The sequence below is a fragment of the Bubalus kerabau genome, chromosome 8, assembly GCF_029407905.1.
Source record: "Bubalus kerabau isolate K-KA32 ecotype Philippines breed swamp buffalo chromosome 8, PCC_UOA_SB_1v2, whole genome shotgun sequence".
NCBI lineage: Eukaryota > Metazoa > Chordata > Mammalia > Artiodactyla > Bovidae > Bubalus > Bubalus kerabau.
The window spans coordinates 90,790,849-90,806,520 of NC_073631.1; the positions used below are offsets into that span (position 1 = coordinate 90,790,849).

The 15,672-nt window shown below is 39.0% G+C and overlaps 1 protein-coding gene across 1 annotated transcript in view; it reads right to left on the reverse strand.

Annotated features, from left to right (window-relative positions):
* SLC13A1 (solute carrier family 13 member 1) overlaps positions 1-15,672 on the reverse strand; it is a 76,902-nt gene that overhangs the window by 22,537 nt on the left and 38,693 nt on the right. The window contains exon 7 of the mRNA XM_055589511.1: positions 9,030-9,187. Within this exon, the coding sequence (XP_055445486.1) occupies positions 9,030-9,187 (158 nt within the window). The remainder of the gene's footprint in view (positions 1-9,029; positions 9,188-15,672) is intronic.

Consider the following 15,672-nt stretch of genomic DNA (forward strand, 5'->3'; position numbering starts at 1 on the left):
TTGTCATACATACTTAGTATATTCTTTTCCCCTTCTGTGTGGACAGAACGTGTAAAGACGGTGAGATTTTATTCCTGAGGCTAAGTTCTTTAATGGGTAGAGTGAAGAGAATTTGCAGAGGTTCCCATCAATAGACTGACTCTGAGTTAATCAAAAGGGAGATTATCTTGGGAGGGCCTGATTTACTCAAGGGAACCCTTAAAAGAGAGTTGTTCCTGCTGGCTTCCAGATGCCAAAGGAAGGGGGGGCATCTAGCAAGGATCTTGGGGTATCCTCTAGTTGCTAAGAGTGACCTTATGCCAACAGACTGCAATAAAACGGGCACCTCAGCGATTCAAACACAATGAATTGAATTCCGTCAACAACCTGGATGACCCTGTACTAGGACTCTGAGCTTCTGTGGAGATCGCAGATCCCGTTGGCACCCTGACTTCAACTGAGCAAAGGACCTGGCTAATCCGTGCCTAGATGCCTGACCTACAGAAATGATGAGGTCATAAATTCCTGCTGTTTTAAATTGCTAAAGTTTATGGTAATCTGTAGCATAGCAGTAGGAGACATATACACGGAATCTGTTAGAAGACCAAGGCAGGTTTGCAGAGGAGTAGGGAGATAAGTAGATTTTAGCTTCATTTAGATTCGTAGCAACATAGATGAAGAGAAGGCAGTGGATTTTACAAATATTTGGCATACAATGTAGGAAAAGGTACTATTCATTGACATGAATCTGAGGGAAGGGCAGGTTGGCGGATCGGAATGCTGCTGTGAGGGTGTTCATGTGAGGTGCCCTTTAGCTTTCCTGGTGGCTGTGGTGGATAGTCAGTTAGATAGATGAGTCTGGAATTGAGAGAGCAGTTAGAGATGTGAAATTGATGGTTACCCACACACAGGTAGCTTTAGAAACCATGGAAATGGGTGTGTCAATTTCAGGAATCAGTGGAGATGAGTGGAAAAGGAAATACACCAGGGCACTTAGAGGTCAGGCAGAGGGGCAGGAATGAGTTAAGCACATTTAATTCTAACAAAATTCCTGTAGGCATGTATTATATTTTTATTTTACACAGAAAACACAAAGTCTCAGAAGGTTAAGTGGATTGCTCAAGGTCACAGAGTGTACAGTCAAGCTGGATATTTAAACCCAGGAGGACTGTTGAAAACACAACCTCTCTTCTTTAAAGCCCAGTGGGAACACATGTATACCTGTGGTGGATTCATTTTGATATTTGGCAAAACTAATACAATTATGTAAAGTTTAAAAATAAAATAAAATTAAAAAAAAATAATAAAGTCCAGTGTCCTCAATGTCCTCCCAAGTGAAAAGAGAAAATTCCATATATATTTCAAAATATCCATAAACTAGAGTGCAGACTTGATGTTTTAAGGACATTTTAGAACCCCACAGGAATGATAATATAGGAGAGACATGCTTTGACCTGAAGCATACGAGTGTGTCAGTGTTGAAATTTAGGAAGACAGTGCTATAGATGCAGTTCTTAAGTCCAAGTACAAAATCATAAATAATGCTAATTAAATACACAGCACTGATCTTAAAAGAATGTGTATGATTGTGGATATTTATTGCCTTGAAACAGGTATTGGCCACTAAGGGCAAGATCAGCTGATATCCACGCTGATTACAGTCCTTTTGATTAATGACTATTTTGATTATTTCTGAGTCAAAGCCACTTTTCAGATTTGCATTTATGTACCTCCAGAGGTTTCTTTTCAAATATTAATTACTTTCTACGCATGAACCAGACTTAGATTTCTAACAGCAAGGGCAAAAGTTGAAGCAGCAGCAATGACAGTGTCTGGGGTTATTGACAATTTCCTACCTGCCAGGCCCTCTGCTAAGAGCCACGAATGCAGTATGACTTTTAATCTTCATAATAGTGTTGTATGTTCTAGTTTTGCCTCCATTTTACAGATGGAAGAAACTTACATTTGTAGAAGTTAAACTAATATATGTCAAAGTTGAATCTGAATCAACTAAGTCTAAACTTTGCAATACCCAAATTTCTTCTGTACTATTTGCCAGAGAAATTCTTTCTTAGAAACACATATTACGCTTTTCTGCAGGAGAAAATCATGGTGAGCTTTAAAAGTGGCTATTGCTAGGTAGCTGGCTTACCTTCTTCCTCTGTAATTAGCTAAGCAGAGAGGTTAGGGAGGTGGGCTTTGAATTTAGAGCGCCTATAAACATATTTCTTGGTTTGTGAAGCAACAATAGTTATTATTTAACATATAATTAGCAACAGTGACTGTGCTAATTATTGATAATTCAACTTCCTTCCAAGCTGCTTTGTATACCCACACATTTCACAGCTGACGCCCACAAGCTGAATAATATACTTTGATAATCAGCAAGCTGTGAAATTTTACTTGTGATAATCTTGTATTCTTAATATGATAGACTGGCTTTCTGTGTTTAACTAATAGCTGGTGTATTTGTTAAGTGATATCGATGCAGCAAAACTCCTCTGTTATGAAAGTAATAATTGTCCCTAATAATATTTCCCTTAATAAATTTATTTTAATATCAAAAGATTATTCAGTTACTTAGATGATTCCCAGGAACAATCAGCACCTCATTCATGTCTTGGTTCAGTTCATCTTAACCAATGTTTATTGATCACCTACCTGTGCTCCTTGGGGGCTAAAAGAAGAAGATAATAATTCAATAATTATTATAATTCAATAATTCATGAAACCTTTTACAAGCTTGCAATCAGGTGTGCTGGTTATAGGTGTGCGTGGATAAGACAAATTTATAGAAATGTGAATATAGCTTTGATAAGAAGAGATGGGACTGGAATGTAAGTTTTGGAGTAACTGAACAGTTTCAAATGATACAGCATCCACACAAGTAGAGAAAAGCTGGCAGAGTTGGAGGTCTTTAAAGAACCAGAGTAGGAAGAAGTGGGCTAATTACAGGGTGATATTTATTAACAACATGTTAGGAAAGGAGGAGATTGGATGGCAACTGGAAGAGTGTATCACTGCAGCAGAAGGGGCAGGTAGAGAACAGCAAGCAAGCAGGATTTCTTTAATGGGAGCCAATAAAAACCCAAAGAATCTATAAGATTATAACAGTAAGTACAGAAAACAAAGAATATTTCCATAATGCTTTATTCCAAGGGTAAGTCAAAAACTAATGGTGAATTAATCACAAGGGAGTCAGAATCTAGGTGCCACACACACTAGATTCAAAGATTAAGGATGCAAGAAATTTCATACCTTGTGGTTGAGTTAGATAATTGGCTCAGTCTTATTAGTATTGTTCTGAAAATCACCTGCTAAGCTATGTATCAGCTTAGGATGACAAGGGCTTCCCTGGTTCCTCAGTTGGTAAAGAATTTGCCTGCAGTGCGGGAGACCCGGGTTCGATCCCTGGGTTGGGAAGATGCCCTGGAGGAGGGCATGGCAACCCACTCCAGTGTTCTTGCCTGGAGAATCCCCTGGATGGAAGAGCCTGGTGGGCTATAGCTCATGGGATCACAAAGAGTCAGACACAACTGAGCAACTTAGCACACAGAACAACAAAGAGATGGTTCAGTCAAAATAGCCATGTTTTCAGCATTGCAACTCTTTCAAATAATTCTTATGTGTGCATGTTTATATTTTATAAAAAGAAAGTGCTATGCTGCTGCTGCTGCTTTCAGTCGTGTCCAACTCTGTATGACCCCATGGTCTACAGCCTACCAGGCTCCTCTTCCCATGGGATTTTCCAGGCAAGAGTACTGGAGTGGGCTGCCATTGCATTCTCTGAGAAAGTGCAATACTTGAATGCAAATACCAATGCAGTCTTTACTTGTCACTGGCAGCAAACTTGATTTTTAAAAATTTTGCCAACATGGCCCCCTCCCAGATGGTGGGAGAGGTAATGAGGCTGCAGAGCAAAAATGGAACCAGGATTCAGGCCATCTGCCTACACCCCCCAATGCCTCCACTGACTGGTGATCATCGTTTAAACTCTTGGAGCCTTGGTGTCCTCATCTGTGAAACAAGGGTGTGTATATACAAGATTTGAAATATCTCTATCTTCACTTGTCCCCTCTCATTATCATTCAGGAGCACACATCTTTCTTTTCCAAGACTGACATTTTTACCCTTGTTTCTATCCCATTCCACCTCCATTAATTGACTGTTAGCCAGTTAATAATTTTTTTCTCTCTCTCTTTCTTTTCCCTGCAAACCTCACAAAGCTGTTTTTACTGTCTCCTTTGCCTGAGTGTAAAACCAAACTGATACCTCCCTTATTCTAAAGGAACACTCTGCCTCTGGTTACACCATGCTTGTTCTTTCTTTCTCTCTTTTTTTGGGTTAAACTTGAAACAATCATTTAAACTAGCTGCCTTGTTCTCTCACTATGGCCTCACTCCTTCACTCTCTTTTGTCTGAATTCTGCCCTAATCCCCATTGTTCCCCTGCATCTGCCCTCCTGGAGGTCACTGATGAAAACTAAAATCCTCTTTTCAGCCATCATCTTACCTGACCCTTCCACCACATTGTGAGCTCCTGACTTATTCTCTGCTTGGAAAATGGTCTTCCCCTCCATCTGTCAAAATCCCACATGCTCCTGGTTCTTCACCTACCTTGATTAACTTTTCTCATCTTCCTTTTTGTCAGTATTTCCTAAGAATATTTCCATGTTTCAATTCTCTTATCTTTTTTGTCCCTATATTTCCCTTGCTACACTCAAGATTTTAATTTCTATGTATATATATATACACATGTGTGTATGTATGTATGTATATATATATATATATATCTTCTTTAATGGCTCAGCAGGTAAAAATCTGCCTGCAATGCTGGAGACACAGGAGATGCAGGCTCGATCCCTGGGTCTGGAAGCTTCCCTGGAGAAGGAAATGGCAACCAACTCCAGTATTTTTGCCTGAAAAATCCCATGGACAAAGTAGCCTGGAAGGCTACAGTCCAAAGTGTCACAGAGGCAGACACAACTGAGCAACTAAGCCCACACATACATATATATAGTCCCAAATTTATAACTAACTGGAACAATGAATTTGTAAATGCCTGCTGAAAATCTCCTTGTGGATAGATTCTGAGCAGTTCACTTCACTATATCCAAAATAAAATTTATTTATTTCTCTAATGAATGTGCCTAGTCTTCTCTAGAACTTTATGAAATCACCATCTATTGACATATAGCCCTAGCGTCAAAATTTCCTAGAGTTGCCTTAACCCTTTCTTACCCTTATAAATCCTCATGCCTAGTCACTCACCACCTTCTGACTGTATGGCACCCTGAGTCTAAATCCACCCATCACTTCATGACTCACCTGCTTGTGCCTCTCATCATTTGTCAACAAGTTGGTCATAGACTCCTAGTTGGTCTCCTGTCCCCAGGTTCTTAGAATGCCAATCAATCTGCACACTGTTCTCAATTGTGTAAAGACATGCACAGGCTATTCTACTACTTCCTGGAAAAACTGATTAAAGAATTTATGTACTTTGATTTTCTGGATTATTTGCATTCATTTCCTCCATAAGCATGGTGTTTACTGTTTACTTTGTTTAAGACTGAGCCAGGTTACGCAGACGAATTTTCTCTAGTGATTAGAGGTACTGCACACAACTAGAGTCTTCTTCAAAGACATATGTTCAAAAGTTTCTAGGGAGGTAATATTTTAGGAAGATAGACTTTGGGGTCTGACTGATCTTGATCTGCTCTGCAAACTACCAAGCTAAACATCAAAATTTTCAACTCTACTAATAATAGCCAACATTTATACAGCACATGCTTTATGTTAGGCACCATTCTAAGTGGTATTTATTTTATGTAAAACTTGAAACTATGAGAGAAAGAGAGAGATATTATTATCCTCATTTTTTTTTCTGGCAAAATAACAGGCTTAAAGACATTATTTGTCCAAGAGCTGGTATTTGAATATAGACATCTGAATTTTAGAGTCAATGCCTTTAATCACCACTGTATACCATTTCCACAGCAAGAATATAAGGGTTCGTGTGCACTATAATATATGCAATTCATCTGGCAAGGGCTCAATACTTGTCATTTGTCACTTTACCTTCTTCTCTGTATGTCAAAAAACAAGTTATTCTGTTTTAAAATTGTTAATGGTTTCTGTATATGTATGTTTTGCCTAGGCAATGAGCTAGAATCTTCTTTCTGGTAGGTTTTATTTTTTGTATTCTTCAAAAGAATTCAAAACCATGCCTTGCACATTGTCAATTCTCAACAAATGTTTGTTGATTGAGTGGATGAAGATCTGTTTTTATTTGCACAGGATAAAATTTAGGTTTCTCAGAATTTGTTGTTCTTATTTTCCATACGTAAAAAAGAAAACAAAAGAGTACATGCATAAAACATAAATATATTTTATATTTAAGTAAATAGATAAACAGTTAGATAGATAAGGCTTTGAAATGTATTATCCAGTTGCTTCCTCTCTTAGATTACTTGTAAGATAGCACCTTTTTCTAAGTGTCAAAGGTAGGAAATCATTGACTCTCAGGCTAATGTACCCTTCAGAGTTTGGTAAGACCCAAAATGAACTTGTACAAATGATCATTGGTATTGCTCAAAAAGATGGCAGGAAGTATCAGGAGAAAAGGTGAGATTATTGTAGTGGCTATGGAAATAAAGGATGATTTCTCTCTGGCTCCAAACATCTGAACATAGAACATAAACCTTTTTTTTAATTGCATGTAGTTTTAAGTTTCTGGAACTTTTTTCAATGAAATTGAATGCATTTCATTCCAATGTTGCTTTGGGTTGCTATTGTATTTTTAGGGTCAATATTTAAGAAAACATTCATTAAATACTTAGTCTGTTTATTTACTATTTACTTTTTATTATACAAATTACTATATACTTGTAAAGCTATTTACTTTTTATTGTTCAAATTCACAACATAAGTGACTGAAAAGTAGAATTTTTAACTCAAGTGCCCTGACTGTATCCACACTTCCCCATTTTCTGCACTGAAGGAACATCACAGCACTAACTTATATTCAGATTCATACATCTGCTCTTAATTATACATAAGGTTGTTTTGCCCCTTCTCTTTCAATATTTTCTATCAAGAAGGGATATTTTGAGTTTTCCAGTTTTCATATAACTCTTAATGCTAAAGAAAACTTGAAGGAAAAAAATCACTAAATTTCTAATTATATTTTAAGCATTTTCTAAAAAAGAATGTTTTGGCCCAATTCCCATGATTAGGAGAATTACAAGATCAGACAATTAGGGAAAATAGTTACTGAAACATTTTGCTCCAAGTGCTACAATGCCCTCAATCTGTCATTGAAAAATGGATGAATACATTCAAAGAGTCCAGGGAACAGTTAAATAAAAGAAAGAAAATTTTGTTGATGCATTGGGCAAGAACACAAAGACCAAGGGCAAACTCAGTATGGTTATTTTGACGATATCAAGTAATTTCACAGGAATGGTGGAAACCAGCAGTTCTCTAACACCAACAAAGTAAAAAAAGTAAAAATAAAAACTTGGTCTAAATTTCAGAAAAAGATTTATAGAGAGGACTGAGGTGTAGAATCTCTTTCTTTGGGGGATTCATGAGAAAAGATACAAGTCTAGCTTTCAGAAAGGGATTAAGTGCATTTCCTGCCTTGAATTAGGAGATGCATTGAATAAATCCTTTCTGGCACTGGGAATTTCAGAAGTCTCTCACTTATAAACCAAATGTCTTTCTAAGGTTCTTTTCTAAGTCAGTCATTGGAGTACACATGATGGACGTATACGCATAGACACAGTAAATGCACACGGTGGTCTGTGTCACATTGTCCCTAAACTGCTCTGTTAGGGTTGTTTTTTGTATATAAGTTCTCATTCTTTCCAGAATGGAGGGTGACATTTTTTGAATCTTGAATTTCTTGGAACATCTTGCAAATAACTCAGAAAGTTCACAGAGTTTGTGACTCTGCTTCCTAGAGTATGGTTTTCCCTGAATTTTTCTATGAAAAATCTTGTTAATCTTGTTCCATGGCATCCTCAACACTGCCCACCTCCCAGAAACTCTGACAATTATCTGTCCTTAGTCCTTGAAATTATACCTTGGGTGTAGAATCAGATTGAGCTCTCACAAAACACTGTGGACTTTCAAACTATTGTTTCAATGATTCTTACATAGTACCAAATATTTTTACATAATTTACTTTATTTAATTCTTATGATATTCATATGAACTGTGACTATTTTAGATATGAGAAAATTAAGTCTTGGAAGAACTACTTATTATTGTGACTAAAAAGTGGAATTTTTAACTCCAGTGTCCTGTGTCCAAGATTCTCAATTTTCTGCACTGAAGTAGCATCACACCACTCATATTCAGATTCATATATCTGTCCTTAGAATACTTTGTTACTATTTTTTGTAATTGCCCAATTCTTCAAATATTTTTCAATCCCAACACCAAATCTTCTGTAATGAGCAATCCTGTTTACTAGTCATCATTTAAGTTTAAATGTCAGTTGATAAACCCTACACAAATTGTCCCATGTAAACAATCCCTTTCACTTTAGGTAACTACCATTTGCAATATTATTTATAATAAAAAGTGTCTTCTGTGTTTCGAGACATAGGAGAGGTGGGCTCGATCCCTGGGTTGGAAAGATTCCCTGGAGGAGGAAATGGCAACCCACTCCATATTCTTGCCTGAAAAATCCAATGGAGAGAGGAGCCTGCTGGGCTACAGTCCATGGGGTTCTGAGGTGGACATGACCGAGCAACTGAGAACCCACGCACGTGTTTGGTGAGAGTGATTACCCAGGGGTTATTTTATCCAAGCTGACCTTGGAATCTACCAACACCTGTTAATTCACTATGTCCTACATATCTAACTCTATTGGAAGGAGCAGAAGGAAGGTTTCTAGACCTATAGAAGTCCTGGTGGGGATCAAAGGAGGATTAACTCAACATAGCTCTCTCTCTCTCTGGATTCTCTGAAACAGGTAAGAATAATTCTTATAATTTGTGTGCTGTCCATTTACCAAATCATCAACCCAATCATTTTACTTACATATTGAAATGCTCAGCGAAGATCAAGTTGGTAGAGGTACCAGTGATTGTTGTCAGTCCACCAATGGTCGAAGAATAAGCAATGCACAAGCACATAAGTTTACACATCATGTGGTCCTTCTTTGTTCGATACTTGTTTCCAGAATTTGTGTCTAAATTCTGTTCAACAACAAAATGTACCATGAGAAGAGCTCTGTTTGTGATCATAAGAAGCAGTCATAGCATTTGTTATGGACTGAATATTTATGTCCATCCCACCCCCAATTCAAATGTTGAAGCCCTCACTCCCAATATGATGGTATTTGGAGACTGGGACTTTGGAAAGTAATGGGGTTAGAGGAAATCATCATGGTGGGGCCCTGGCATGATGGGATTAAAGTTCTTACAAGAGGAGACACCAAAGAGCTTGATTTCTCTCTCTTTCTTTCTGCCATGTGAGACCACAGAGAGAAGGCAGCTGTCTGCAACCTAAGGTCACAGCTCTCATCAGACACTAATCCTTCTGGTTTCTTGATCTTGGATTTTCAGGTTCTAAACCTGGGAGAAACAAATTCCTGTTGTTTAAGTCACCCAGTCTATGGTATTTTGTCAGAGCAGCCCAATAATGCAGCATTTATCTTTCCATCAACAGAAATGTTAACAAGAAAAAACGCGTAACCACTGAAATAAATACCTTTATGTAGTTTCATTCACTCATCCTTCTTCCTTATTCCTGAGCCAGCTCTTACCTACTTTCCTCCCTTCTCACCAGTGCTCCCAAATCTTTCCAGGGTTTTCCCTCTGAACTGGTGGTACATGATCACTGAATTCCTAAATCTCTTTTGGGAGTGTTTCTCAACTTTGGCATCTTAACTGGTCCTCTCCAGAGGATACCACTACTTCTGAAATTGAACGTTTTCAACCCCTTATGCTTCAGCATTGAGAGATGGAGTCAGTGTCCTCTTTGTTCCCCACCCTCTTTCAGAACATTAATCTCCTACTGACATGAGAATAAATCAATTTTTCTTTAAGCTCATGTCATTTGGCTATCTCTTTCCCTGCCCATTCTTCTAAATAGGATGTTCTGATCTCCTGATCACCCACTGCTATCAATTAAGATGACATTCCCATCTGGCCCACAACACTCCTCCATCCTGAAAATCTTATCAAGCATCTGGATAACTGGACCATCTTTATGAATACCCCTCAGAGATCCCAGCCTTACAGATTTTTTTTAAAAATCTCATTTTCAGAGACCTTCAATCTGCTCTTCCTCAGTCAGCCTGTGCTCTAATTCCTGGACATCACATCTTACAGTGGCTCCATCTGAAAAAAAATCACTCTTTCTAATTTTTTTATTTTTAGGATAGAACTTCTTAAGGTGCAAGACAAAAGCAACTTCATTCCTTCTCTCACTTGTGCCCCATTTAACACACTCTCTTGGTCTGATTGTTGCTATCCAGATTGTTGAAATCTGGAATAGAATCTATAACTTTTTGGGTCACTTCATTTAGTCAAGAGTTTTTCAGTCACGTTTAGCTAAAAAAAAAAAAAAAAGCAACCTCATTTCATTAGCTGGAATGAAGACTCCTCTATTTAATTACAAAAGTCCATTTTCACTGTCAAGCTACACAAAAGAATTGCCTGTATTCACCTATCCCATTTCTTTAACCTTTCTAATCTGGCTTCTTTCTCTTCAATCAACTCAACGTGCACTTGCTATGATTTTTTATAACCTCCATATTACAAACTCAGTAGCTATTGTTCAGTGCCAGGTTTGTAGACTTCTCCTGTGGATTCACACTAAGTCACTTCAGTCATATAACTCATGAAGCCCCTCTGTCCATGGGATTCTCCAGGCAAGAATACTGGAATGGGTAGCCATTTTCTTCTCCAGGGGATCTTCCAGACCCAGGGATCGAACCTGTGTCTCTTAGGTCTCCTGCATTCCCAGGCGGGTTCTTTACTACTAGCGCCACCTGGAAAGTCCCTGGAGACTTGTCAGCAGCACCTAAAAGAGCTGATGACTCCTCCCCTGGAGAAGGAAATGGCAGCCCACTCCAGTATTCTTGCCTGGAAAATCCCATGGACGGCGGAGCCTGGTAGGTTACTGTCCGTGGGGTCGCAAAGAGTCAGAACACGACTGAGTGACTTCACTTTCACTTTCTCTCTGGAGAACTCTTCTTTGGGCTCTGTGATATTTCAGTCTTCTGGTTTTTCTTCTTCATCTCTGCCTGTTCCTCTGTCTCCCTTGTCTGTTCATTCTCCTTGATCCATCCTTAAAACTGGAGTTTCCTGGGCTTCCCTGGTGGCTCAGTGGTAAGGAATCTGCCCACCAATGGAGGAGACTAGAGTTGGATCCCTGATCCAGGAGGATGCCACATGCCTTGGGGCAACTCAGCCCACTGGCCAAAGCTACTGAGCCTGTGCTGTAGAGCCTGGGAACCGCAACCATGGAGCCCATGTGCTGCAACTACTGAAGCTCGGTGCCCTCGAGCCTGTGCTCTGCAATAGAAGAAGCCACCGCAATAAGAATCCTGTGCAATGCAATGAAGAGGAGCCCCCACTTGCTGCAACTAGAGAAAGACCCTCGCGGCAACAAAGACCCAGCACAGCCAAAAACAAACAAACAAACCCTGGAGTTTCCTAAAACCCTGTCACAGGTACTTGCTTATCTCTTCTCACAGTAATATTTCTCCTTAGGGATTTTCATACATTTCACTGGCTTAATGAAAGAGAAAATCACACGACCTAACTTGTTTTCAGCCAGGCTTCTCCTTTTACCTATGAATCCAACAGACTGTCCAACATAATTTGAATGTCTCAGATAAAACTCCAATCCCCAAATGTTCAAAACCGAACTCATTCTTTCCTTCCTCAAATCCTCTTCTTCAGGATCATCTACAGAAGATAATAGCATTACCACCCCCATGATTACAAACACTTAGAGTGTGCTGAGTATATAAAAAACACTGCTTTAAGTTAAAATCAAACAAATGCTTTAATTCACATTTTTCTTACAACATAATGAGAGCAGTACTGCCATTATCCGACTTTACATATGAAGATGTGAAGCACAGAGAGGCTGAGTGGCTTGCTTATGGTCACAGAGCCTGGAAATGGCAGACTTAAGTTTGGAGACCATGCAGGTCTCATACCACAACACTCTCAGCCACTATACTACATTACTTGTCCTTAAAATTCTCCTTATTCTCATCCCACTAAATTCTATCAATCTATCTACTGAAAAATGTCTGGACTCTGCTGGTTTTTCTCATCTCCACGATCACTTCCTCTAAGTCATCGTTATTTCTGATTTGGGTTATTGTAAGAGGAACCAGAGATCAAATTGCCAACATCCCTTGAATCACTGAAAAAGCAAGAGAATACCAGAAAAACATCTACTTCTGCTTCACTGATTACGCCAAAGCCTTTGACTGTGTGGATCACAACAAACTGTGGAAAATTCTTAAAGAGATGGGAATACCAGACCACCTGACCTGCCTCCTGAGAAATCTGTATGCAGAAATCTGTATGAAGCAGCAGTTAGAACTGGACATGAAACAACAGACTGGTTCCAAATCAGGAAAGGAGTATGTCAAGGCTGTATATTGTCACCCTGCTTATTTAACTTATATGCAGAGTACATCATGAGAAACACTGGGCTGGAAGAAGCACAAGCTGGAATCAAGATTGCCGGGAGAAATATCAATAACCTCAGATATGCAGATGACACCACCCTTATGGCAGAAAGCAAAGAGGAACTAAAGAGCCTCTTGATGAAGTGAAAGAGGAGAGTGAAAAAGCTGGCTTAAAACTTAACATTCAGAAAACTAAGATCATGGCATCTGGTCCCATCACTTCATGGCAAATAAATGGGGAAACAATGGGAACAGTGACAGACTTTATGTTTTGGGGCTCCAAAATCACTGCAGATGGTGACTGCAACCATAAAATTAAAAGACATTTACTCCTTGGAAAAAAAAAAAAGCTATGACCAACCTAGACAGCATATTAAAGAGCAGAGACATTACTTTGCCAACAAAGGTCTATCTAGTCATAGGTGTGGTTTTTCCAGTAGTCATGTATGGATGTGAGATTTGAACTATAAAGAAAGCTGAGTGCCGAAGAACTGATGCTTTTGAACTGTGGTGTTAGGAGAAGATTCTTGAGAGTCCCTTGGACTGCAAGGAGATCCAACCAGTCCATCCTAAAGGAAATCAGTCCTGAATATTCATTGGAAGGACTGATGCTAAAGCTGAAACTCCAATACTTTGGTCACCTGACACGAAGAACTGACTCACTGGAAAAGATTCTGATACCTGAAAGATTGAAGGTGGGAGGAAAAGCTTGAAAAGATGATACTGTAGTAAGGTGCAAAGATTGAGAACCATAGGGACAGTAGTAGAGAGCAATGGGCAGGAAAATAGAGCTGTTAAGAAAGCCTGAAATGAGCCACTAATTAAGACAATGATTGGTACAGAAACTCTAAAAAGGAGTAGGAGAGTCCTTAGCAAATTGACCTGCTCAAGACAGTTGTTTCAAGAGTGTTCGACCCTAATTTTAGAGTGTTTGACCCTAATCTTAAAATGACTTGGAATAAGTCACTCAGGGTAGACAGTAAGATTCAGACCCTGGGAGTACATGTTTGCAGATTTATCTGAACTAATCACTACATTTATCTACGAGAGGAGCAGGAATTTATGTGGTGTGAGATATCTTTTCTTCCAAATTGGGATAGGAAAAAAATGAAAGCAAAGAAGGGAGAAGCAAAGCATCTAGGGTATGAAGCTGGAGACATTCAGGGATGAAGTGGGCAGAGGAAACCACTCACGCTGGTGACAAAGGACAGAGACAAGGATATATTGTGAGCAGGAAAGGGCTTACTTTATGTTTCTTGATGAGAGATGTAGATGAAACTAAATGTATAGAATGATGTAATTTTTTAAAAATAAAAAAATTATCCACAAATACACATGTGCCAAGAAATTATACTGAAATGAAATATATCAAGATATGAGAGTGCCTGCTACTTTCTTGATGCTGTTTGTATCTTCCACAATAATAAAGAATTTTTTTAATATATAAAAGAATCATAGAGTACAGATATTTAGAGATAATCTGGTACAAAGACCTACATTTTCAGAAGAACAAAATAAGTCTCAATGTGACGTAACGGTCACAGCAGAAATGAAGCAGATTTCTGTGTATCTGAGTTTCCTTTCAGTGATTTCCCTTGTGTCATCTTGCCTTCCAGAACACACTTTTCATTTATGTTGAGTTTTTTAACCTATACCCAAAACTTTACCTCTAATTGCTTTTCATATTGCTTTCACAACAGCAACTGCAACCTAGTGTATTTTTATTCAATCTCAAGTCTGTCATCATACATTTGTAGTTCCCACAATATATAACATCTAAGACTAACCTTGTGAGTACGTCTTCTACAACTTCTTTCAAGTAACTGAAAACATTTTGTCCAGGACATGACTAAATTCAGAATCCTAAGACACCGCGAAATGGGTAGTACTCTAGGGACCTTTCAGAACAGAAATCCTGCAGGTGCAGATATAACTCACTATTGCCACCTGGTGGCAGTGATTGTGGATTCCGGGGGCATGTTATACACCGACCCCAGGTGCTTTAGAACAGTCTTACGGACTCTGTGGGAGAGGGAGAGGGTGGGAAGATTTGGGAGAATGGCATTGAAACATGTAAAATATCATGTATGAAATGAGTTGCCAGTCCAGGTTCGATGCACGATACTGGATGCTTGGGGCTGGTGCACTGGGACGACCCAGAGGGATGGAATGGGGAGAGAGGAGGGAGGAGGGTTCAGGATGGGGAACACATGTATACCTGTGGTGGATTCATTTTGATATTTGGCAAAACTAATACAGTTATGTAAAGTTTAAAAAGAAAATAAAATTAAAAAAAAATAATGCGTAAGGGAATCACTATGGACTATACCAGTCTCCAGGAGAAGGCTATGGCACCCCACTCCAGTACTCTTGCCTGGAGAATCCCATGGACGGAGGAGCCTGGTAAGCTGCAGTCCATGGGGTCGCTAAGAGTCAGACAAGACTGAGCGACTTTACTTTCACTTTTCACTTTCCTGCATTGGAGAAGGAAATGGCAACCCACTCCAGTGTTCTTGCCTGGGGAATGCCAGGGACAGGGGAGCCTGGTGGGCTTCCGTCTATGGTGTCGCACAGAGTCGGACACGACTGTAGTGACTTAGCAGCAGCATACCAGTCTCCACTGCTCTGTACAAAATAATTCAACTGGGTGAGTGTGGTAAAAAACCATTATGGGTTATATTTATATTTAAATGTTTATGCAGGGCTAATTGCACAAAATATTAGTTCCTGCTAATCATTTTCTGCTTGTGAAAGTTTAAAATCTTCCAGCTCTTTTTGAACATTTTTTGCACTTTAATATTATTCCTATGGTACCATTTCTTAATTTCTCAGTTGAAGGTATTAGAGCTAAAATTCGACTATGTTACATGATGAGAATTAAGCTTTCTTTCACAGCCTCCTCCACTGAACACACTTAACACTTCTCAAGTCTCCATCACCCGCCAATTATGGCTATCATATAATTTTGCTTAGAGCAGAGTTCAGCATTCAGAATGTTGTCTAGAGATCTACTAACAACTGAGA